Source organism: Rousettus aegyptiacus, unplaced genomic scaffold (assembly GCF_014176215.1).
Source record: "Rousettus aegyptiacus isolate mRouAeg1 unplaced genomic scaffold, mRouAeg1.p scaffold_m13_p_1, whole genome shotgun sequence".
Classification (NCBI taxonomy): Eukaryota; Metazoa; Chordata; class Mammalia; order Chiroptera; family Pteropodidae; genus Rousettus; species Rousettus aegyptiacus.
The window spans coordinates 31,757,758-31,780,938 of record NW_023416284.1 but is presented as its reverse complement, the minus strand read 5'-3'; the positions used below and the strand labels follow the sequence as shown (position 1 = coordinate 31,780,938).

Genomic DNA, 23,181 nt, shown 5'->3' with positions numbered 1-23,181 from the left:
TTTCAAGAAGTGTGCCCCTTGGGCATTCAAAGAAATCCAGAAATTTGCCATGAAGGAGATGGGAACTCCAGGTGTATGCATTGACACCAGACTCAACCAAGTTTTGTAGGAATAAGGAATGCCCCATACTGAATCCCAGTATGGTGGCCTAGCAAACATAATGAAGGTGAAGATCCACTGAACAAGCTCTATGCATTGGTTACCCACATACCTGTCACCACTTTCAAAAATCTATAGTTATGTGGATGAGAACTGTTGACTGTCAACTAAAGTTATAAAACTGCCAAAGGAAAAAAAAAAGAAAAAAAAAAGAACAGAACCCCAGTACCATTATCATTCCTAAAAATATTTTAACAAAAATTCTTTGAAATCGTCATATGTCTAATCAGCATTCAAATTTTCCCTGTTGTCTCAAAAATACTTTACATGAGGTTATATCTGTTTAGTCTTTTTTTTTTTTTTAATACATAGGGTCTCCCTCCTTGCTTTTTTTTCCCTTTGTAATTTATTTGTTGAAGAAATCACGTTGTCTTTATTTTGCTGCTTGCATCACTGTGGTTTTGTTTAACAAGTTAGTTACTTTGAATATTGTATTTCCTGTACACTGGTGATAGATTTGAATGCTTGATCAGATTTAAGTTTGATTTTTGGCATGAAAGGTTGTGTTGTGTACTCCTATCTGCATCACCTCAGAAGAGACGTAATGTCTTATTGTCTATAATTAAGTACCTAGGAATTAAGTAGGACCTTGAAACCTCTAGTAAAAGATATAGAAGGTGATTTGATAAATAGACAAATATTCTTGAATAAGATGATGTCATATTCCTAGGAGGTCAATTCCCTGAATTACTTTATAAATATAATGCATCGAAGTAAAAATTTCAGTTGGAGAGTTTTGAAGAAATTGACAAACTTACTCTAGAATAAAACGAAGCAATAAAGGATCGTAGAATAGCTAAATCTATCTTATAAAAAAAAGGAGACTTGCCAAATAGAGTATTAAGAAGTCCTACTACTAGGACTTCAATTGAACATTGAAACAGAATAGAAAGCTAGAAGACAGAACTCTAGGTAGTTAATATATGATACAAGTGGTGCCACAAATCAATAAAGGGGAGTATGAAACGTTTAGGAGATATTATTGGGAAATCTAACTCACTCTCTGAAGAGAAAACTAATTGGATCCTGGATTCCTACCTAACATCATGTACAAAGATTGAGTCTTGATAAACATCAAAATGTGAAAGGTTAAACTATGGAGTTGATAGAAGAGAATATAGGAAATATTTCTCTCACCTAGGAATTGGGAAGTCTTCTTAACATATGAGAAATATAAACACAAAATATAAGACATGTTTTATACACTTCTGTATGTATAATGTATTTTTCATTTTTCACTGAAATAGTTTTTGAAACGATTGGATTGGGTAATCTCTTAGATTCTTTTCATCTTTGATGGTATAATGAATGGCCTGGCCCTTCCCAACTGATTTGTCGTTGGCCCTTCATTGACAGCTCAATTTAAGAAATATAACTTGAGATCCGAACACACGTAAATTAGACAGGAAAACTGTAAGAAAGAGAGGGACGGGGACGCACTAACAACGAATCTCAGAACAAGAGACCACGAAGAGGAACATGGTGATCTGATTGAAGCGCCTCTTCTCAGGGCGGCAACTGGGTTTCTACTTGAGAGCTCCCGATTTCCAGTCCCGATTCTGCCTTTGATTTGGGCCGGTCTCCTCTAATCTTCAGTCTCCTTATGCTGTCTTTGTAAATTGTATAGTGAAATTCAAATGAGAACTAAATATTATTCTTTTACAGTCGGGGAAATTGAGGCCGCAGCGGGACACCACTAGCCCAAGGTGCCATCGCCGCGTTGGAACTCAGAGCTCCTGAGTACAACTCCCAGATCTGTGCACTGTCTCACTATGCAAATGGTTATTCTCTCCTTTGCCCGTAGTTTGACGTCACAGAAGAACTGCCCCGCCCTCACCCCGCACTTCGGAAGCCCCGCCTCCTCGCGCGGCCGCTCCCCTCCCGGCCGTCGTCGAGCCCCGCCCCCAGCCGCTCGTCCCTGCGAGGCGGTGCGTACCCGCCCCGCCTCTCTTCCGGCCCCGCCCCTCCTGGCTGCCATGACAACGAGTCCGCGCCCCGCGCACAGCTGCTGCTCGGGCGGGACCCAGGCTGGACCGCGGGCCCCGGCCTGGGGGCCACAGCTGCCACCGCCGCCGCCACCTCGTCTCCTCCCTGACCCCTCCCCGCCCCGCGTCTCCTCGCCTCACTCGGGTCCGCGGCCGGGGTCCTTCCCCGCCGCCCCACCCCGCGCGGATGCCGAAGGTGAAGGCGCTGCAATGCGCCCTGGCGCTGGAGATCCGCTCTGTGAGTACCGGTCGCGCTCCCAGTCCCCGCCACCTGGGTGTCAGTAAGCCCCCGCAATTTACTCGGGACGCCTCCTCTGTTAACTTCCGAGAACCCCGAGTCATCTCAAAACCTCCTCCACCCTCCAAATCATCCTTAGGGAGACTAGATTTCTTGTTACCCCGGTCTTCCCCATTTCAAACCCATGAGTGCTCTCCCACTCCAGCTACGGTGAGGTCCGACCCCCTGCCTCAGCCTCAACTCTCCTGGCTTCATCCCAACTTCCTGTTGGGATTCCTTCTAATCATTTCCAAAGCGCTTTAGAGACCCTCTTCCCGCCCACAACTTTCCAATAAGTTTTCTTTTCTTTCTCTCTCTCTCTCCCTCTCTCTCTCTCTTTGTGTGTGTGTGTGTGTGTGTGTGTGTGTGGGAGGACTTCTGTTTAAATTCCTCTTTTCTCCCCCTGGCCTTTTAGTGAGAGAGTACTACTGGCCCCACTTCCCTTCAGTCTTGGGATGGAGGGGAAAGAATTGTTTCTTCCTAACTTACTGCAGGCGGACTTTTTCAAATTTCCAAGCATCTGATTTGTCCCTTTACTCTCAGTCGTCAATGTAGAATCCCCACACCCAACAACTGAAGTGTGTCATCATTGCACAAAGCATCTTGCCACCAACCCCTTCCCCCCACTCCCGGAGCCAAACCCGTAGAAATCACTCCAGGCCCCTCCAATCCCTAAACCCTCCCGATGTTGAGAGAGACCACTTGTCTTTCCTGTCGCCCTAAGAGAGGCACCAACTTTTAAAGGGAAACTGCTTATTCTCTGAAGTCTCTCTGGAGGACCTGTATCCCCACCCAGGCGTTCCGAAGAGGCTCCTTTTCCCCCAACCTGCTGTGCAGATCCAGCCCAGGTAGAGAACCTCAAGTCCCTTCCTCGGCGAGGGTGCTTGGACCTCTCCGTGCTATGAGAAAACTTCCCCTTTATTGTTTAGAGAACCCCCTCATTCTCTTCAGATGAGAGTTCCAGCTTCTCTAGAGTAAATCCCCAAAGGGCCTTTGCATACCCCCAATTTAGATTTGCAAACAGTTTGGAACCAGACTTCCTCCTTCAGCCCCTTTTTTCCCTCCCACCTCTCTAAGTTTTATCTCTCAACTCAGTCTTTGATCTCCTAGCAAAAATTTAAGTGCCCAACACTACTGCACCAAGCCAGCTCTCCACTTCCTTCCTGCGCACCCTGCAGGCGAGGCTCCCTCTCCACTTACCCCACCCACCCTTGCAGCATCTACCCTTTCCTGGCTGTCCCTCCTCACATTAGAATGAGTCTGCTGCAGCACAGTCCGTGAAACCTCCAGGGAATTCATAAGACTATTTTAGTTCCTTTGTTAGGAGGGAAGGTTAAGTAGGGCAGAGTGTGTGGCAGGGGTGGAGGGGATGAGTTTCTGGCACTCACCGTTTGCCTTTAAGACAGCAGAGATTTTTCTCTTTGCTGTATTGGAAAGTCTGTATCGCTAGCACAGGATGTTTTCTCCCACAACTGTCAAAGTTTGGCAACTTTTTGTATAGTAAGACGTTCAGCAAAAGAATACATGAACCCTCCTGAACCGCTCGCTCAGGGCAATTACTAAAACTCAACAGACTTTGTTACTGGCTGCTGCTTCCTCCCCTGCTAACCAATGGGATTTTGCAGCCTGACAGGCTGGTCGCTGCCTCCCTTCCTTTGCGGATATAGACCTTTTAAGAGGAAGTACGTTGTTGTACTGTAACTGATTACTGCCTGAAGGAGTCTGAGAAACAGATTTTATTTCACTACCCTTTCTTCTGCTCAGTATTAGTTGTACTGCAGAAAGTTAATGTAAGATGGAGCTTTGTTGTTCGTGGAGGCTTAAGAAATTCTGCGGGTGGAAACATTCCTATTTAATTTTTTTCAAACATTTGAGACTCGGAATTTCATGTTTCTAAGAAATCTTAGCTTTCATCGGATTTATTCCTTTTTACAGGTGAGAAAATCATCGAGGCTCAGCATGGCTAATTATTTTTCTAGTGTTACACAACTTTTAAGGGGCACGTCTACAACAAGATGCTAAGTTTTCTGACTAGCACAGCTAGGTTAAATGGCTCTGATGTTGACAAGGAGCAGAAAAGACTATTAATAACGATACAAGTGTAAAAAGCTTGATTAATTTGGCTTTGATTGAATAGAAGAATTATATGACCATAGATATTTTTTAACATCTTTTCAACTTTGTTTTTTTCTTTTTAAATTTAATTTTTTACATTTACATAGTATAAAAGTTAAAACTATAAAATTGCATAGAGAAGTCTCAATTCCAGCCCTATTCAAATCTGCTTACTACCTACATCTGTTATTGGTAACCATTTTTATTCATTTTTGAATTATTCTTCTAGTATCTCCTTTTGTAATATAACCAGATAGACATGCACTCACACACACACACCTACACGCACATACACACAATACACTCCATGTATTTTTTTTTACTTTCTTACACAATAGGTAGCGTATTATTTAAGCTATTCTGCACTTTGCTTTTTTTCTTCATTAAGTATATCCTGAAGATTATTATATCTATATGGACAATTTTCAAAATAAGAGTATCCGGAGAATAGTACAATGAATAACTATATCCCATGACCTATGTACATTAATATGATTTATCTGTATATATGTATATGCATATGTATAAAATAAATATTTTTGCTGAAAAATTAAAAGTTGTTGATATATTTCACTCTTAAATACCTGTATATACATCTTCTAAAAATAAAGATTGTTGTACATAACCACAAAACCATTGTCACACAGTTAATTAATGATAATTGCTTAATGTCTAATCCATACTGAAGTTCTCTCAGTTGTCCCCAAAATGAATTGTATAGTGAACATTATCAAACCAGAAATCAAAGTTTACATTTTGAATTTCCTTGTTAGGTCTCTTTAGTCCATTTTAATATAGAGCAGTTTTATATTTCATTCCCACAGTGTTTCCTTTTAATTTTCAGTAGATTTAGATAAATTCATACACTCATGTAACCATTACTTAGATCAAGATTTAGAACACTACTCTCACCCTAGGAAATTACCTTAAACCCCTTTCAAGCCCCATGCAGAGAACTACTCTTCTGATTTGTGTCACTATAGATTAGTTTGCTGGTACTTGAACTTCATAGTAAATGAAACCATGTAGTTTGTAATATTTTGTGTTGGCTTTCGCTCAGCATATTTTTGAGATTCATCCATGTTGCCGTGTTTATCAGTAGTTCTTTTAGATTGTGGAGTGATATTCTATTGTATGCATATCACAACATGTTTTTCTGTTTTCTTTATATTCTTTATCAATGTAATTATTTGGATTGTTACCAGGTTGTGATTGCCATGGATCAAGTTGGAATGTGTTTTTTTCAATCAGGTTTTTGTACTTTTACTACATATTTTTGTATGTCTGTGAACTACCTATGCTATTATTTCATTTAAAACTTTATGCAAATGGCATTGAACTGTACGTATCTTTCTGCAAACCTGTTTTTTCCACTTTACTGTTTTTTTGAAATTTGTTAGTGTTGTTTCTTGCAGATCTAGTTCATTTTCTTAATTGCTATATAATGCTGTTTGTTTATATGACAGTGATTTAATTTTTATTCTCCTGTTGAAGAGCTTGTAAATGCTAGTGTTTTCCTCTTTTTTAATATTACAAACAGTGTTGCAGTGAGTATATTTGTACATATCTCCTGGTGTCAAAGTGACAGTTTTTCTCAAGGGCAGATATATTGCTCTAGGGAGCATTTAAAAAATTTGTTGGACTTTCTTTGCCATTGAGGCGGCAGTGGTGTCCTGTTAGTGTTAATTGTCTGATATTCTATTCAACTTGAATGTTCCATTGAATATGTAGGTGAAAACCTATTTATAATTATCAGGTATAAAGAACCTAACTGTTTTGTATATAAACACAAAGTCTCTTTTTTGGGGGAAGCTTTTAAAATATAGTAAGTTTTCCAGGAATACCAAGTAAATTGAGGAAATAGTGTACTTCGTTTTATTTAGAATTTTAAGAATTTATTTTTCAGAAAATCATGGCACCAGTGTCAGCCCTACTTGTGTTGGGTTGCCATATATGACACCTGTCATTCTGCCTTTGAAACTGTCCATCTCATGTAGCTTCTATATATAGATCCAAATGTATCTTTTAGTTTAGTACTGCTTGAGCATTTGCATATTGAATACATGTTTGATTATAAATTATTTCTGTGTATTTTTTCAGTTAGGATATTGGTTTTTTAGTTATATATAACTAAGAAATTATATATAAATTGCAAAATATTCGTTATGTAGAGGTTTTGGATCTTACAGAGACTTAGTGCTCTAGGGAATAGATTTATAAATGAAACTACTGAATTTTAGGGAGTTGTATTATTTTCCTAGGGCTGCCATAACAAATTACTACAAACTTGATGTCTTAAAACAATAGCAACTTATTCCCTTATATTTTGGAAGCCAGAAGTACAAAACAAAGGTATCGCTAGGGCAGCACTCTCTCAGAAGGCTGTAGGGGAGAAGACTTACTGGTTCTTCTAGCTACTGCATAACTCCGGTCTTCAATCCTAGGGGGTTCCCTTTTTTTTTTTTTTTTTTTTTTTTTGAATAGCCAGTTTATATCCTTAGGTATGTAAGAGTTTTTTTTCCTTCTTGTTCTATATATGTTGGATGCTAACCTCTATTGGTTGTATGTTACGTAAATTTCAAAGACCTTTTAATTGAAGCTTATTTTTCCACTTTGGTTTTGCTTTCTTTAGTAATGCCTTTTTCTTTTCATTTTTAATTTTTTGTTGTTGCTGGTAAACAAAGAATGCTATTGACTTTCTAAATTAACTTTTCATGGAACTATATAGCATACTTTCATAAAGTGTATCAAACCCTCAGTGTGTAATTACTACCCAGATCAATAATTAGAATATTGCTCCATCCTTTCGGCCACTCCACCTGCCAGCCTTTTCCTCCCAAAGGTAACCACTACCTTGACTTCTGTCACAATATATTTTGAATTTTTGAAATATCCATATCTCCTTCTCCCTCCTTCCTTCCCATGACAATTCATTCTTCTTGTTTTGTGAGGCAATAATACTTCTTTATCCATTTTTTCCCCCTCCAGGGTTATTGAGATATTAATCGAACATAACTGTGTAAGCTTAAGGTATACAATGCTTTGATTTCATATACTTATAAATTCAAAATGGTTACCAGCACAGTATTAGCTACAACTTCCTTTGCATCCCATAGTTGCCGTGGAATGAACATTTAAGATCTATATTCTTTTAGGAACATTTAAGTTTATTATATGGTATTATTAGCTGTAATCAAAAATCTCCATGTTTTACATTAAATCCCCAAACTTGTTAATCATATAACTGGAAGTTTGTGACCTTTGTTCAGTGTTTCCTCATCTCCCCCCCTCCCCCATCCACAACCCTTGAACCCCTGGTTACCACCATTCTATCTGTTTCTCTGAGTTTGTCTTTTTATATCCTACATGTAAGTGATATCACACAGCATTTGTCTTTTATCTGACTTATTTCACTTAACATAATGTCTTCAAGGTTTATCCAAGTTGTTGACAAATGGCAGGATTTATTTTTTTCTCATGGTTGAGTAATATTATATTTTGAATGTCTATCACCCCTTTATCCATTCATCTGTCCACAGATACTTGAGTTGTTAGTGTGTCTTGGCTATTGTGAGTAATGCAGTGAACATGGGAGTGCAGATAGCTCTGTGAGATCCTGATTTCAATTTCTTTGGATAAATACCCAGAAATGAGATTTCTGAATCATATAGCAGTTTTATTTTTAATTTTTTGAGGACCCTCCATACTGTTTTCCATAGTGGCTGTACCCGGTATGCATTCCCACCAGTAGTGAATTAGGGTTTCCTTTTCTCCACACCTTCACCCACATTTGTTATCTCTTGTCTTTTTGATCATAGCCATTCTAACTGGTGTGAGTTGATATCTTATCATTGTTTTGATTCTCAGTTTCCTGATCATTAGTGATGCTGAGCACTTTTTTTCATGTACCTGTTGGCCATTTGAATGTCTTCTTTGGAAAACTATTCAGTTCCTTATATCCATTCTATTGTTGGTGAATGTTTTCATTTTTTCCTGCTTGGAGATATCATCAAATTGTCCTTCTGTGAACATTCTTTACATGTCTTTGTTGCACATTTTGTACTCAGTAACATTGCTGAACTTTCTTACTAGTTCTAATAGTTATTTGGATTTTCTATGTGGAAAATCATGTTTACAAATATGCAGTTTTCACTTCTCATGTATAATCTTTTTCTTTACTTTTTCTTATGTATGTCCTTGACTATAGAATCCCCAGTATAATGTTAAATAGTAGGAATAATAGTAGATATACTTGTCTTCTTTTATTTTTTTTTTAAGCTTTGCTTCTGATGTTTCGCCAGTATTAGATTGAATCTTATGAAATTGCTGACAGTGGATCTTTTTTTAAACTTTAAACAAACATGGCAATTTCTTGTAGTTCAACCTAACATGATATTGGCTGTAGGATTTTAATTCATTGAGTTAAGAAAGTTCCCTTCCACTCCTAGTTTTAAAAATATTTTGAGCATTTAATTATATTGAGTACTTTTTCTCAATTTAATGAGATTATTATAAAATATTGCTCCCATATTTTATAAAAAGAACATTTTGTGATTCTCACTAATTTCAGTCCTATATAAATTCTTTTTGATTAGAATGTATTATTTTTACTATATTTTGCTGGATTTGGCTAATTTTTAAAATTTAGGATCTTTTCATTAGTGTTCATTAATGATATTTTAGTTTATGAGTCAAATACTTATTTAGTTTTACATTTTTTAATTTTTAAAACATTTATTTTGAAATATTTCAGACATACAAACAGTTACAAAGAGTAACATAATGAACACGCGTGTATCCACCTGCTGGCTTAAGAAGTAAGATGATAAAGGTGAAACCTCCTGTGTTTCTGTAAGGGAATCCTTCCTCCTTTCTTCCCATTTGCTAATCACTATTCTGAATTTTGTGCTATCATTTCTCTTCATTCCTCAATATATATCTCATTTTTAATACCTGTCTTTAAGACACTTTATTTACTTTCAAGAGCTTCTTAACTGTCATCCTAAATGGATGGATAATATTGTTTTAAAATTATTTGGTTCTAAATATTTTCTAAGTTATATTTTTATTTCTACTTTATCTTATGACCTATTTAGGAATTTTTTTAAATTTCAAGATGCATAGGATTTATATATGTGTGTATACAACCCCCTCCATACATGCATAATTACACATCTACATGCATACTATCTTCGATGGTGGCATTTCAATGTAATTTCATTGGGGTAGTGAATGAGGTCTGTATGATATTATTTTTGTTGAGATTTCTTTTGTGTCCTAACATCTATTCAGTTATTGTGAATATTCTCTTTACTTGAAGATAATATATAACTTCATTTGTTGAATGTAGGGCTCTATCTATCATTATCTGATCAAGTTTATTTTCTCTGAAATATCTTCAATTCCATATTAAATTTCTGCATGCATGATCTCTACCAGGTTGTAATGGAGATTAAAGTTTTCATTATAATTATGTATTTTCACTTTATCCTAGATGTATTCCAGTACACTGTGATGTGTAGAACTGTGGATTCATTTCTGTTTATTCTCTTTTGCACTGGGTATGTTTTACATTTGAGAATTTGAGTTTCTTCAGTTCCAGAAAATTCTTAGTTATTATATCTTTGAATATTGTTTTCTGCCTTTCTCTTTTCTAATGGTACTATTAGACTTTTATTGGAACTTTTATCTGTATTCTCCCTGTATCTTAAGTGTTTTTTGTTGATGGAATATTTATTTTTATATTTTCTTGTTCTGGGAAAATTCATCAGTATTATATTCTTATTTACTTAAGTTAAATATTTTCATCTCCTATATTGAGATTTTTTTACTTTATTGACTAAAATATTTTAAGATTTCTCATGTAGTCTCTTTTTTTAAATATCTGCCAAATATTTTTATTTTACTTATTTTAATTTTATAATTTTTATGGAGTTTTTCTCCCTTATTAGATGAGAGATCCTAAATATTTATTTTTAAATTGTTTTCAGATTATGCAAGCTAATCTTAATTTGATGTGAATTTATCTCATGATAGTTAACTCTGTTGGTTTTCTTAGTGCTTGGGATTGCATTGAAGTTATAAATCAGTTTTGGAGGATTGTTATCTTAACAATACTGAGTCTTTCAATTTATGATTCTGGTATATTTTTCATCTATTTAGGTACTCCATTTCTTTCAGTGATGTTTGTAGTTTTCGGTATACAGTTCTTACACATATTTTGTTAATTTTATAGCCAGTTTTTATATCTTTATTTACTGTTATACTTTTACTTAAACTTATAAAATAAATTTATACCCTTACTTTGTTAAATTTATGAGTAGCACATACCTATTTTTTAATGCTTTTATAATTGGTATTTTTTTAAATTTTATTTTGCAAGTGTTGTTGATAGTATACAGAAATAAAATTGATTTTCTCATATTGACATTATGTCCTGCGACTTCGATAAACATATTGCTAGAAGCATATTTGTTGATCATAGACCAAAATTATGTTGTCTGAAAATAGATTTCATTTTACTTCTTCCTTTTCAATCTGTATGCTTTTTATTTCATTTATTTTTAAATGTCTTTGTCTTAACCTTTTACACTAGCTAGAACCTCTGTAGTACATTGTCGAATTGAGGTGTAGAAAGTGGATAGCCTTACTTTTTTGCTGATATTAAGAGAAGGGATTCAGTCTTTCAATATTAAGTATGTGTGATACCATATTTAGGCTTTTTCATAGCTATTTTTCACCAGTTGAGGAAATTTCCTTCAATTCCTAGTTGCAGAGAGTTTTTATTATAAATGGGGCTTAAATTTTGTCAGTATATTTTCTTCAGAAAAAGAATTGAAGGAAATACGTAAGATTTAATGCTATAATGTACCTTTTAGAAGTGGTTTAACTATATCTAACAAAATTTGATACGTTTTCATTTTTATGCAGTTTAAAGTATTTTCTAATTTGCCTTGTAATTTCTTTTCTGACTCATGAACGATTTAGTAATGTATTGTTGGGGTCCACTGTTTTGGCATCTTCCCTAACATTTGTTTGTCCATCTTTTTTATTATAATTATCCTAGCTAGCATGAAGAGATCTCTTATTGTGGTTTTTATTTCTATTTCTCTAATGACTAATGATGTTGAACATGTTTTTATGTGCTTATTGACCATTCGTTTATCTTTTTTGGAGTGATATCTGTTCTTGCTTCATGTACTTTTTGATTGGAATGTTTATTCAGTTTATCTTTAATGTAATCGCAGATAAAGTAGGATTTACTTCTGTTTTTCTGTTTGTTTTCTTTATGTCTTATGTCTTTTTTGTTTCTGTTTCTATATTAATAACTTCTTTTGTGTTAACTATTATTTAGTGTACCATTTTAATTTTGTTGTTTCTCTTACTATATTTTTTAAAGTTTTTTCTTAGTGGTTGTCCTGGGGTTCACAATTAACATTTTTTTAAATTTATTTTAATTTAATTTTATTTTTTGGAGGGTGGGGTGAGGTAACCCTTGGTTGACCTCACAGATTGCAAGGACCTTGTCATTTTACAATCCCTTATTTTTTATTTTTTATGTCTACAGTACCTGGTCTTCCTAGTACTTCCCATCCAAATACTAACCAGGCCCCCACCCTGCTTAGCTTCCAAGATCAGACAGTATTGAGCTTGCTCAGGGTAGCATGATCATAGACCACAATTAACATCTTAATTTATAACAATCTAGGAGGGATTGTTTAATTTCAGTAATATACAAAACTTTTACTTCTATTTCGTTTCCTTCCCTCTCCTCTCCTTTTTTTTTGTTGTCATACAAATTACATCTTTATGCATATAAGCCCATTAAACGTAGTTTAATAATTGTCGCTTTATGCAATTTTATTTTAAATAAGAAAGGAGAAATGAAAGAAAAAATACATTTATCCAGTCTCTATATTGACCTATGTAGCTGCCTTACTGGTCTTTATTTTTTTTTATGTGATTATAAGTTACTGTATGGCATCTTTCATTTCATCCTGAAAGATTTTCTTTAGTATTTCTGGTAGGAGAGTTCCAATAATGAAATAACTGTTTTTGCTTTTCTTAGAATATCTTAATTTTCTTTTTTGAAGGAATATTTTTTCTAGGTATTGAATTCTTCTTTTAGCAGTTTATGTAAGCCATCCCACTTCCTTCTGGTTTAATGTTTCTGCTGAGAAATTAGCTGTTAATCCTATTGAGGATTTCTGGTATCTGCTAAATCATCATTTTTCTTTTTCTTTTTTTAATTTATTACGGTGACATTGGTTAATAAAATTATATAGGTTTCAAATGTACAATTCAATAATATGTCATATGTGTATTGCATTGTCTGTCACCACCCAAAGTTAAATTTCCTTTGGTCACCACATATTTAACCCTCTTTACCCTTACCTATCTTTCTCCCTTCCACCTTTCCTTTTGGTAATTACTTAACTGTTGACTGTGTCTGTGAGTTTTTGTTTGTTTGTCTTGTTTGCTTGTTGCTTTTGGTTTTATATCCCGTATGAGTGACATCATATGGTTCCCAACTTTTTCAGTCTGACTTATTTTGCTTGGCATGATAATCTCAAGATCCATCCATGTTGTCGCAAATGGCAGTATTTCATCTTTTCTTATGACTAATATTCCATTGTAAATATGCACCAAATCTTTATTCAAACAACTATTGAAGGGCGTTTTAGTTGTTTCCATGTCTTGGCCACCGTGGACAATGCTGCAGTGAACATTGGGGTGCATACATCTTTATGGATAAACGTTTTAAATTTTTTGGATAGATACTCAGAAAAGGGATTGCTGAATCATTTTCTTTTGCTGCTTTTCAAGATGTATAGGTCATATTCTTGTTTATTTGCATGTTTTAATATTTTTTGAAAACTGAGTATTTTATATGTGGAATTCCGTAAATCAGACTCTCACTGTTTCTCAGGGTTTACTGTTATTTGCTGCTGTTGATGCTTTTTGTTTGTTTCATTACTTTTCTAAGCTATAGTTTGTATTCTTTGTCGTGTATGGCTATTGAAGTCTCTGCTTCCTGTCCCGCTAATGACTGGATTTATATTTCTTAAAAGCTTTATACCAATAAGTAACCCAGTCTTTACTGAGGATCCATCTGTGCATGTTGGGGTATGCTTTCTATATCCTGGCAGGCAGTTTATAACTCTGTCTTAGCCTTCGCTTCTGACATGCCTAAAACTTCAATGTCAGCCAAAGGTGAGAATAGGGCTTCCTTAGGTTATTTCCAGCCATGTGCATAGCCCTGAACATGTGCATGACTTTCTAAATTGCCAAGAATATATCATAGCTTGTCAGCTACCCACCCTTCACACACACACACACACACACACACACACACACACGATTTTCCAGCTTTGCCTTTTAAGTGTTTTAATCAGTTTATTGTTTGCCCCATTGTGATCCCACTGCAGGCATCCATAATGTTAAATAATTGCTGCTGATTGTTTTTGACAAATGCTTTGAGGGCGAAGTCTGTCTGTCAAGAGTAAGCTCAGATTCAGGCCAAATAAAGAGAAGCTCTGTGAAGAGGGGTTTCCATGGTACTGCGATACAGAACAAACAGTGAAAGTTCTCTAAGGATAGGGCTTTTTGGCAGCTCTACATCTGTTCTCCTCCAGTGGCTTTGGGGCTGCTGGTGTCATGGCTACCATAATTATAAGGGCTTTCGTTTTCAAGGCTACAGAAGACCTGGATAGAAAGGGTTGTGAATAGAGTATGCTAAAACACCACAATGTCACTGTTTTTACCAGAATAAATACTCCTTGGGTTGTTGTAAGCCTCTGGTTAATTTCCAGAGCTCTAAAAAGTTGATTTTCACAGTTCTTGATAGTATTCTAATTGCTTTCATAGAAAGGCTGCTTTTGGGAGACATTTATTTCACCATCCTGAAAGTGCTTTTTCTGTGTGTCTTTAAAGTGGGTTTTAGCAGACAGCATATTGTCTTGCTTTTTTAAAAATCCCATCTGACAATTTATGCCTTTTAATTAGAATGCTTATAATATTTACTTCATGAAATTCTCCATAAAGTTGGTTTACGTCAACCACTTTGCTATTTATTTTCTGTTTATTCCATGTGATTTTCTTTATCTCCCCCATCCCACCTCCGCTTTCATTTTGGAAAGCTGCTAGCCATTCCTTTAAAGGATGGCAGAATTTGTAGAATTGTGGGTGAAGAAAAAAAAAGTAATGCCTTCTTACATATTATAAATTGGAAAGAAACTCAGTATTTTCCATTGAGGACAATTAGAGCAGTGCTGTCCAATGAAAATATAATATGAGCCATGGATGTATGTAATTTAAAACTTTCTACAAATTACATTTAAAAAGTTAAAAGAAGTTTGTAAAATTAATTTTTAAAATAAGTTTTATTTAAATAAATATATTAGCAATATTTCAAAATATAATTAATATGAAAGTTATTAATGCGATATTTTACTTTTATCTGTAACTATTCTTTGAAATCTTCAAAGTCTTGTATTTTTACAAGAATAACAACATATCTCAATTTAAAGTAGCCACATGTATAGGCATAAGTGGGCAGCAGCTATCATGTTAGAGAACACAGATTTGAGGGACCCTAAGATAGTTTTGGTTTTAACAAGGCAGAGTAGGATATGAAACTGATGAACAGAATAAGATTTACTGAGAGCCTTGATTTTAATAATTTTAGGACAAAAATGGAAAGTAGAGTAAGAGGTAGATAGAGTCAAAATAGCTGGCATCGCAAACTGCTGTGTACAAAGGGACATGAAGTCTTAGTCATTTCATAAACGCAATAGTCTCTATTAAGATGACAGATGATAGTTTTTAGTCTAACAATGATAGTTACTATTGGATAAATGGTTTGTCAGGCACTATTCTAAACACTTTTAACATATTCTTGACTCCTTTACTGTGTGATTTTAAGTGAGTAAGTCACCTATCTTTTTGGGGGGCTGTGTTGTTTTCATATATAAAACACCCATAATCTCTGAGTTTCTTCTTAATCCTTAAGGTTGATATTTTAGGATACATTAATGAGGAAAATAAAATTTCTGTCCTCAGGGAATGTATAGTCAAAAAAAAGAGGTGAAATGTACCCACTTTATTAAAATGTATGCAGGCAATAATTAGGACCTTAATAGAACTACAAAATGTTATAAGAATCTAAAACATATTTACTTGGATATAGTAAATTCATAATAAATTTTTAACTTAGTTTGAATTGAATAATGATAGCTGGTGAATCAAGAGAAGTTTTGTGTAGGAGATGGCAGTTGGTGTAAACCTTGGCAGGTGGTGGGGATAAACGGGGAAAAAATGGGGCAGTAATTCAGATAAATGGAAGGATGTGAGGCAGGGAAGCAATGTTTGAGTTTGGACAACAATAAAAAAAATTATACGTTGATCCTATTATTAGGGGGCGTTGAATAATAGTACCATGTGATTAAGTTGGGTTAAAATCTTAGCCTTTAAGATCTCGTTAAGGGCGTGGCCAGTCACTGATGATGAAATATGGCAGGGACTGGAGAGAATGTACCATGTATTTTTCAGAAACTCCACATTTTATTTCTATACTTTCTGTCAACTTTGAGAATAGTCAAGTTCAATTTCTTATTTGAAAAATATTGCATTGGACTAGAAACTTACAATTCACTTGCTTTGAAGCTTTGTCATCTTGTTTTTGGTGAGGGTGTGTGTGGCCTGCTACTTAGGGTAATTCAGATCAAGTTTGTGCTCTTTATCGATATTTTTTTGTCCTCTAGAATAGTGCTTTATTTCTATTGAGTCTTAATCCTTTGTGATTAAATGATACTAAATAAGTTTATGTCAGCATTCAGCATAGAGTGGGTACCTAAGGCTGACTGTTTAAAACTGTTAGTGTCTGTCCCAAGAGCTAGTACATAGAGCTTCAAATGGGGTACAAATAACCAAAGGGAAAATCACAAATTTCTCAGAGGAATGGAAGTTATAAAGGCATTTCATTTAACTCTGTAAACACCAGAATTGCATTCTCTTTGTATTTTTATTAGCTTGGCAGACTAGTATTTTAGATAATGTTTTATGTCATTTTAGTAGGCTAGATCAGGGAGTTCAGAAAGCAGTCACATCAGTCTAATTTCTTTCAGGTAACTTGTCCAGGAGTGGTGCTGAAAGACAAGGAGGATATCTATCTTAGCATCTGTGTGTTTGGCCAATACAAAAAGACACAATGTGTCCCAGCCACTTTTCCACTGGTCTTCAATGCCAGAATGGTGTTTGAAAAGGTGAGTTCAAATCTCAAATCAAAATTAACAGATGAAAAACAAAAGTTGTTCCAAATTTTGAATAAAATCCTAGAACAGGAAATATTGCTATCTACTTTGACTTAATTCAAAAGGAGATTTGTCACAAATCTGGAGACTTGAAAATAAATATGCATTATATTATACATTGAATCAAGTGCTTCTTTTTCATGATGGCTCAACTTGTTTCTAAAATTGTCATAGTGGGATTTTATGTAAAATACAGAACCTAGAATTCTAAAAAAATCATTTTCTTGAAAAGAGAAAAGAGACATTAATAGGTAAGAATATTTTACTTATGACTATATTGTGGTACTTCTTTCTATAAGTCTCTTTTCTTTTTTTCCCCCTAAAACTGTTGCTTTTGTTTATTACCAATTGTATTTCTTACTTTTAAATTTCTTTTGTTTCTTTTCTATTTTCCTGCCTCTCTCCCTCCCTCTTTCCTCTTTTCTTTCCCCTCTCCCTTCTTCCTTTCTCCGCAAATGATTACCCAGTACCTGCTCTGTTCCATGCATTGTGCTGGACACTGGGTAGGCAAACATCTTTGCTTCTTGCAACTTTCATTGTAAAAGAAGAAACAGATAGTAATTAAGTAAATACACAAATAATATAATTTTGAATAGTGATAAGTGCCATGAAGAGAATAAAGGGAAGGTAAAGAGACAAAGAGGGACTGAGAGATTAAGGGGATTTTCTATTTTAAAGAGTGGCCAGAGAAGGCAATAACATTTAAGCCAAGCATGAATTATAAGACAATATCAGTCATTTAAAAGTCTAAGGGGAAAGCACTCTAGACAGAGGAATAGCAAATATAAAGGCTTCTTGTTGGGAATAAGCTTGATGAACTGGAGAAACACCAAGAAGGCCAGTATGACCATGGTAACAAAACAAAGGGAAGAAAGCTAGCAGATGAAACTGGAGTGGGACACACAGCCAACTCTAATGTTTGTTTGTTTGTGAAATCTTCCATAGTGATCATGGGAAGCAGAGGAGAAGTAGCAGTGCTCAGTAGTGTTAAGTTTCTTTGGTTGGGAAAGGAATATTTTGGGAATGAGAGGGAAAAAACAGACTATTTTATACTTATGTTCTGTTCACTTCCTCTTCTCCATCCTGCTTCCCCTCCATTCCCCCACTGTAGGTGTTCCCTGAAGCAGTAGACCCTGGAGATGTGGTTGCTCAGCTTGAATGTGAGTTTTTAAATTTTAGTTCCTGATACTAATACGGTTTAGAATTACCATTTTTAATCCTGGGTTAGATAAAAGTTAAAAAGAGTATAATAAGAATTTTTAAAAATCTCGAGCACATTTTTTATACTCGGAATTTCAGAATATACCTGCAAATAAAAAATACAAGTACTTGGAATTTTTTCTTTTTCTGTGTTTGTCTGTGGAAAACAAAAAGACTTATTTTAACTTTTATTGATTTAGATAATATAGAGTTTTTGATATAAAGACAGAGATTCATATTAAGTGGGGCTTTGCAGACAAAAATATCCTCAGTATATTGTAAATCAAGAGAGTAAATAATAGAAGATTGTGATAATGGTAGATATATGTATACACACATGTGTGTGTGTATATATATATGCTTTTCACTTTGTATTACATTTAATGTTAATAAATTATTTGAAAGAGGCTTTTTTAAGACTTGATAAAAGTAAACTCTTTAAAGTACTAGGAATCAGCTATTAGAAGGCACAGCTATTTGTGAGAGCAACAGTGCAGAAGTATACACCTGGGAATAAGTTATTTGAGCTCTGGGTATGAAATGAAAAGCTCCGTTATTCATCCTCGTAGTTAGAAAGAGACCAAGGATCACCAGATTGGTCTAATATGTAACGGGGATCAGAAGGTCAGAGATATTGGGTATCATCGTTGCCATCCATCCCTTCCACACCTTCCCTTTTCCACATCCCATTGGGACTCTAACAATGTAGAAACATGGAACCTAGCACCATGCTAGAATCTGGGCATATAGGGAGGAATAGGGCTGGCTCATTGTCTTACATTCTGGGAATTTATGGTTTAGTGACTCTTCTCCAGAGTACTCTTTATGGCCGGTGTCAATATCTCACTTTCCATAGCTGTTCTGTCACTTGGTATTCCAACTTTCACTATGGTAGACTAACTGGTTGGCAATTTGGTGCCAGTGGGTATATGACTTTTACTATTTCCTGAACATCTTAATATCTGGGATTTTGTGTATCTTAGACGATATGAAGATAATTCTTTTATTGTTTGGAAATTCTTCTGTTAAACACAATGTCTTTTTGTTTGATTTGAAATTTGGGGCCTATAAAAAGAGTACTTAGTGATTATTATTTTTTAGAAACTTTCTTGCCTCGATTTCTCTGATTCAGTTTTCCTCTTAGGTCTCTTCCCCACTCACTGACATTTCATATTTTGGTATCTGTCTTAAATTCATCTTTCTCTGCCCTGTCTTTAAATATTAGTATTCCACAGGCTTCACATCTCTGATCTCTTTTTACATAGTCCCTACTCTTTCCCTTATATTCTCTTCAAAGACTTGGCTTCTGATGACTTTCACATCAGTCTTAATCTCTGATCTCTTTTGTGTGCTTTGGGCCCCATTTTTTCTGCTTTTTTTTTTCTCTCTCTCAGTTTTGCAATCTTGCACTGTCCCTTAACCTTACTATTATGAATATTTAAAAACACTAAAAATGGAGAGGAAAAATATTAATGCCCCATATACCTATCACCCAGCTTCAACAATATTTAACATACTGCCAATCTAATTACATGTATACCCTGCCACTAAAATATTTGTTAGAATATTTAAAAGCAAATTCTATATATACATTATTTCATTGCAAATATTCTGACATGACTTTTGACTGATACTTTAAAAAATATATATCTACCATGCTGGTATCACATCTAACAAAATTAATAACAGTTCCTTAATTCCTTAATAACATCAAAGGTGTCGTCATTATGCAGATTTCCCCAGTTGTCACCAAAATGTCTTTTTGTACTTGGTTTGCTAAAATCAGGATCTAGTCTAGGTGTGGTTCAACACATTACATATGACTGTTTAGCTCTTAAGTTCGTTCTTTCCTTCCTTTTTTCCTTTCTTTTTTTCTGTAATAATATCACTCACTCTTTCTTTTAACACTTGTTAGAATTTGTTAGAAAAACCAGTTCCTTTAGAATGCCCTACAGTTTGGATTTGGTTAATCACTTTCGTAAAGCTCTGGTTGTCTTATCACTTTTATTATATAAATTAATAATTAGACCTAGGACTTTGAGTAGATTCAGAATTATTTTACTTTTTGGCAAGAATCTTTCATAGTTGGTGTTGTGTATTTTATTGCATCACATCGAGTGGCATATAATGTCTGATTGTCTTAAATTTAGTGACATTAAGATTGATCATTTGGCTCCAGGCAGCATCAATCTGATTCCTCTGTTATAAAGTTCCTCATAACCCTTTTATTTTAATAGCTTTAGCATTGTTAAGATACATCTTTTCTTTAGGGGTTTAAAATGTGACTTTTTTTCCTAATATTGTCATTTTTTTATGTATGACATATTTTCTAATATGTCATTCTTAATTAGCTGGAATTCTTCTAATAAAAATTTTTTCCTTATCAGCAAGTTGGTTACCCTGAAAGAATCCTTATAGAAATGGGTTATTTCTTCTCCTCTCCTTACTTTCACAGCTTTAGTGAGGTGTATTTTCCATTTCATAAAATTCACTCATTATAACTATAGTCAAATGATTTTAGAAAATTTAAACAGTGATGCACCATCATCACAATCCAATTTAGAATATTTCCATCATTCCGGAAGTTCCCTGATGCTTGTTTACGGTCATTTCCTATGCCTACTTCCAGTCCTTAGCAACCACTGTTTTTTTTTTTTTCTGTATATATTTGCCTTTTCTAGAAATTTCACATACGTAGGTTAATGTAATATGTAATGTCTGGCTTCTTTCACTTAAAATGTTTTTGACGTTTATGCATGTTGTTCAGTGTATTAGTAGTTCATTCCTTTTTATTGATGAATAATATTATTTTATTGTATGGAACTTTTTTCCCTTCCAACAACTCCAAAATGTTGTTGAGAGAAATTAAAGAAATTTTTAAAAAATACAACAGCACATTATGTTCATAGATCAAAGATTTTGAAGGCAGTTTGCCCAAAATTTATCTTTAGATTTAACATTATTTCTATTTTATGGCTGTTTGGATGGGCATTAGGATTGTTTCTAGTTAGAACAATGTAGCTATGAATATATGGCTATGTACTGGGTTACATGCTAAATATATGTTTTACTTTTTAAGAAACTGTTGACCTGTTTTCCAAAGTTATTGTACCATTTTCATTCCCACCAGTAATGTGTGAAATTTCAGTTTTTCCACATCATCCCCAAGATTTTATATTCTCCGTGTTTTAGAATATAGCCATTTTGGCAGGTGTGTAATGCTAGCTTGATTAATGTTATTGCATATCTCTCTATGTGGTTGTCAAGTATTTATATATCTTTTCTTGTAAATGCTTATTCAGATGTTTTGCCCATTTTCGAATTGGGCGGTTTGTTTTATTGAGTTGTAAGGTTTTTACTTTTTTTTTAAAAAAAAAATATTCTAAATGTAAGTCTTTTTTCAGATATATGATTTGTGAATATTTCCTCCCAGTCTGTGGCTTGTCTTTTCATTCTCTTACTAGTATCTTTTGAAAAACAAAAGTTATGAAGGCTGTCGTATCAATTTTTCTTTAGTGGATCATGTTTTTGATTTTATATCTATGGAATCTTTGTTTAATCCAAGGTCACAAAAATTTTATCTTTTCTTCTAGAAATTTTATAATTTTATTCCTTACATTTAGGCCTATGACCCATTTTGAGTTAATTTTTGTGTATGGTGAGTGGTAAAGTTCTAGTCCTTCCTCCCTCCCTTCCTCTGTCTGTCTTTTTTTGATAGATGGCTATTCTTTGTCCCAATATCATTTGCTGAAGAAACTATCCTTTCCCCCATTGAATTGCCTTTGTACCTCTATTGAAAACCAATGAACAGTAAGGGTGAGGGGTTACTTCAGGACTCTCATCTGTTCCATTCATCTGTATAGCTATGCTTGTGTCAATACCACTGTCTTGGTTACCGTAGCTTTATAGTGAGCTTTGAAACTAGTTAGGTCCTTAGACTTTGTTTTTGACTATTACTAGGTTCTTTGCATTCTATGTAAATTTTAAACTGAACTTGTCAAGTTCTACATGAAAGCTGGCTGGAAATTTGATAGGAAAAGTATTAAATAAGAATAATGTTGATAGAAATAATGTTAAATCTAGAGATGAATTTCGGGAGAACTGCCTTCATAAACTATCAAATCTCTGATCTATAAACATAGTGTATTTGTCCATTTTTTTTAGATGGTTGTTAATTTCTCTGAGCAATATTTTAGAGTTTTCAGCATATAAATTGTGAATTTCTTTGATAAATTTAGTTCTAAGTGTTTTATTTTTGATACTATTACAAATAGAATTGTTTTTTAATTTTATTTTTGAATTTTTATTTACTATACTATAAAATAAAGTTGATTTTATATATTTATATTGAATTTTTAACCTGCCAAACTTGTTTATTAGTTCAGGTATAATTTTTATATTGTTGATATTTTATAGATTAATTTTTATATACAGAATTAAATAGTCTGAGAATAAAGGCAGTTTTACCTTTTTATTATCAATCTGTATTCCTTTAATTTTTTTCTTGCCTATTGCTCTGCTCTGCACCTCGAGTACAGTGTTGAAAAGAAGCAGTGAAAGCAAACATTGTTGACTTGTTTCTGATGTTAGGAGAAAAACATTTTTTAAATTAAATATGATGTTAGCTGTGATTTTTATTGTAGATGTTCTTCATCAAGAGATCTATTAATAGAATATGAAGAGTTCTCTTTCTAACTGGTTGAGAATTTTTATCATGCATGTGTCAAATGTTTTTCTGTGTTACGATGATCATGTGATTTTTCTTCTTTATCATTTTAATATGGTTTATTACATACTGGATTTTCCAACATTAAATCAGCCTTTCACTCCTGGGATGAATTCTAGTTGGTCATGGTATATAATTCTTTTTATATTTTCCTGGATTTAGTTTGCTAATGTTTTGTTAATAATTTTTACATCCATTTCTGAGGAACATTGGTCTGTAGTTTCGTTTTGCTCTGTTATTAGGGTAATACTGGTCACATAGGATGGACTGAGAAATGTTCCCTTCTTTCTCTGTTTTCTGGAAGAGTTTGTATACTATTGATATTATTTCATCTTTAAATATTTGTTAAAATTCACCAGTGAAATCAAATGGACCAGAATGGTTATTTTTTTGTGTGGGAAAGCTTTA

General features: G+C 34.3%; 1 protein-coding gene across 7 annotated transcripts in view; it reads left to right on the top strand.

Moving 5' to 3' along the window:
- Window positions 1-2,145: 2,145 nt before the first annotated feature.
- Window positions 2,146-23,181, top strand: part of SPATA6 (spermatogenesis associated 6) — a 95,054-nt gene continuing 74,018 nt past the window's right edge. For 3 of the 7 annotated variants that reach the window (XM_036233728.1, XM_036233729.1, XM_016151313.2), the window contains exons 1-3: window positions 2,146-2,382; window positions 16,662-16,799; window positions 17,959-18,007. In XM_036233728.1, coding sequence (XP_036089621.1) covers window positions 2,332-2,382; window positions 16,662-16,799; window positions 17,959-18,007 — 238 coding nt within the window. In that variant the 5' untranslated portion in view covers window positions 2,146-2,331. Of the gene's footprint in view, window positions 2,383-2,774; window positions 4,357-10,038; window positions 10,098-16,661; window positions 18,008-23,181 lie in introns of those variants that run through there. The other 4 variants (XM_016151314.2, XM_016151308.2, XM_036233732.1 and 1 more) reach the window with 4 other exon arrangements.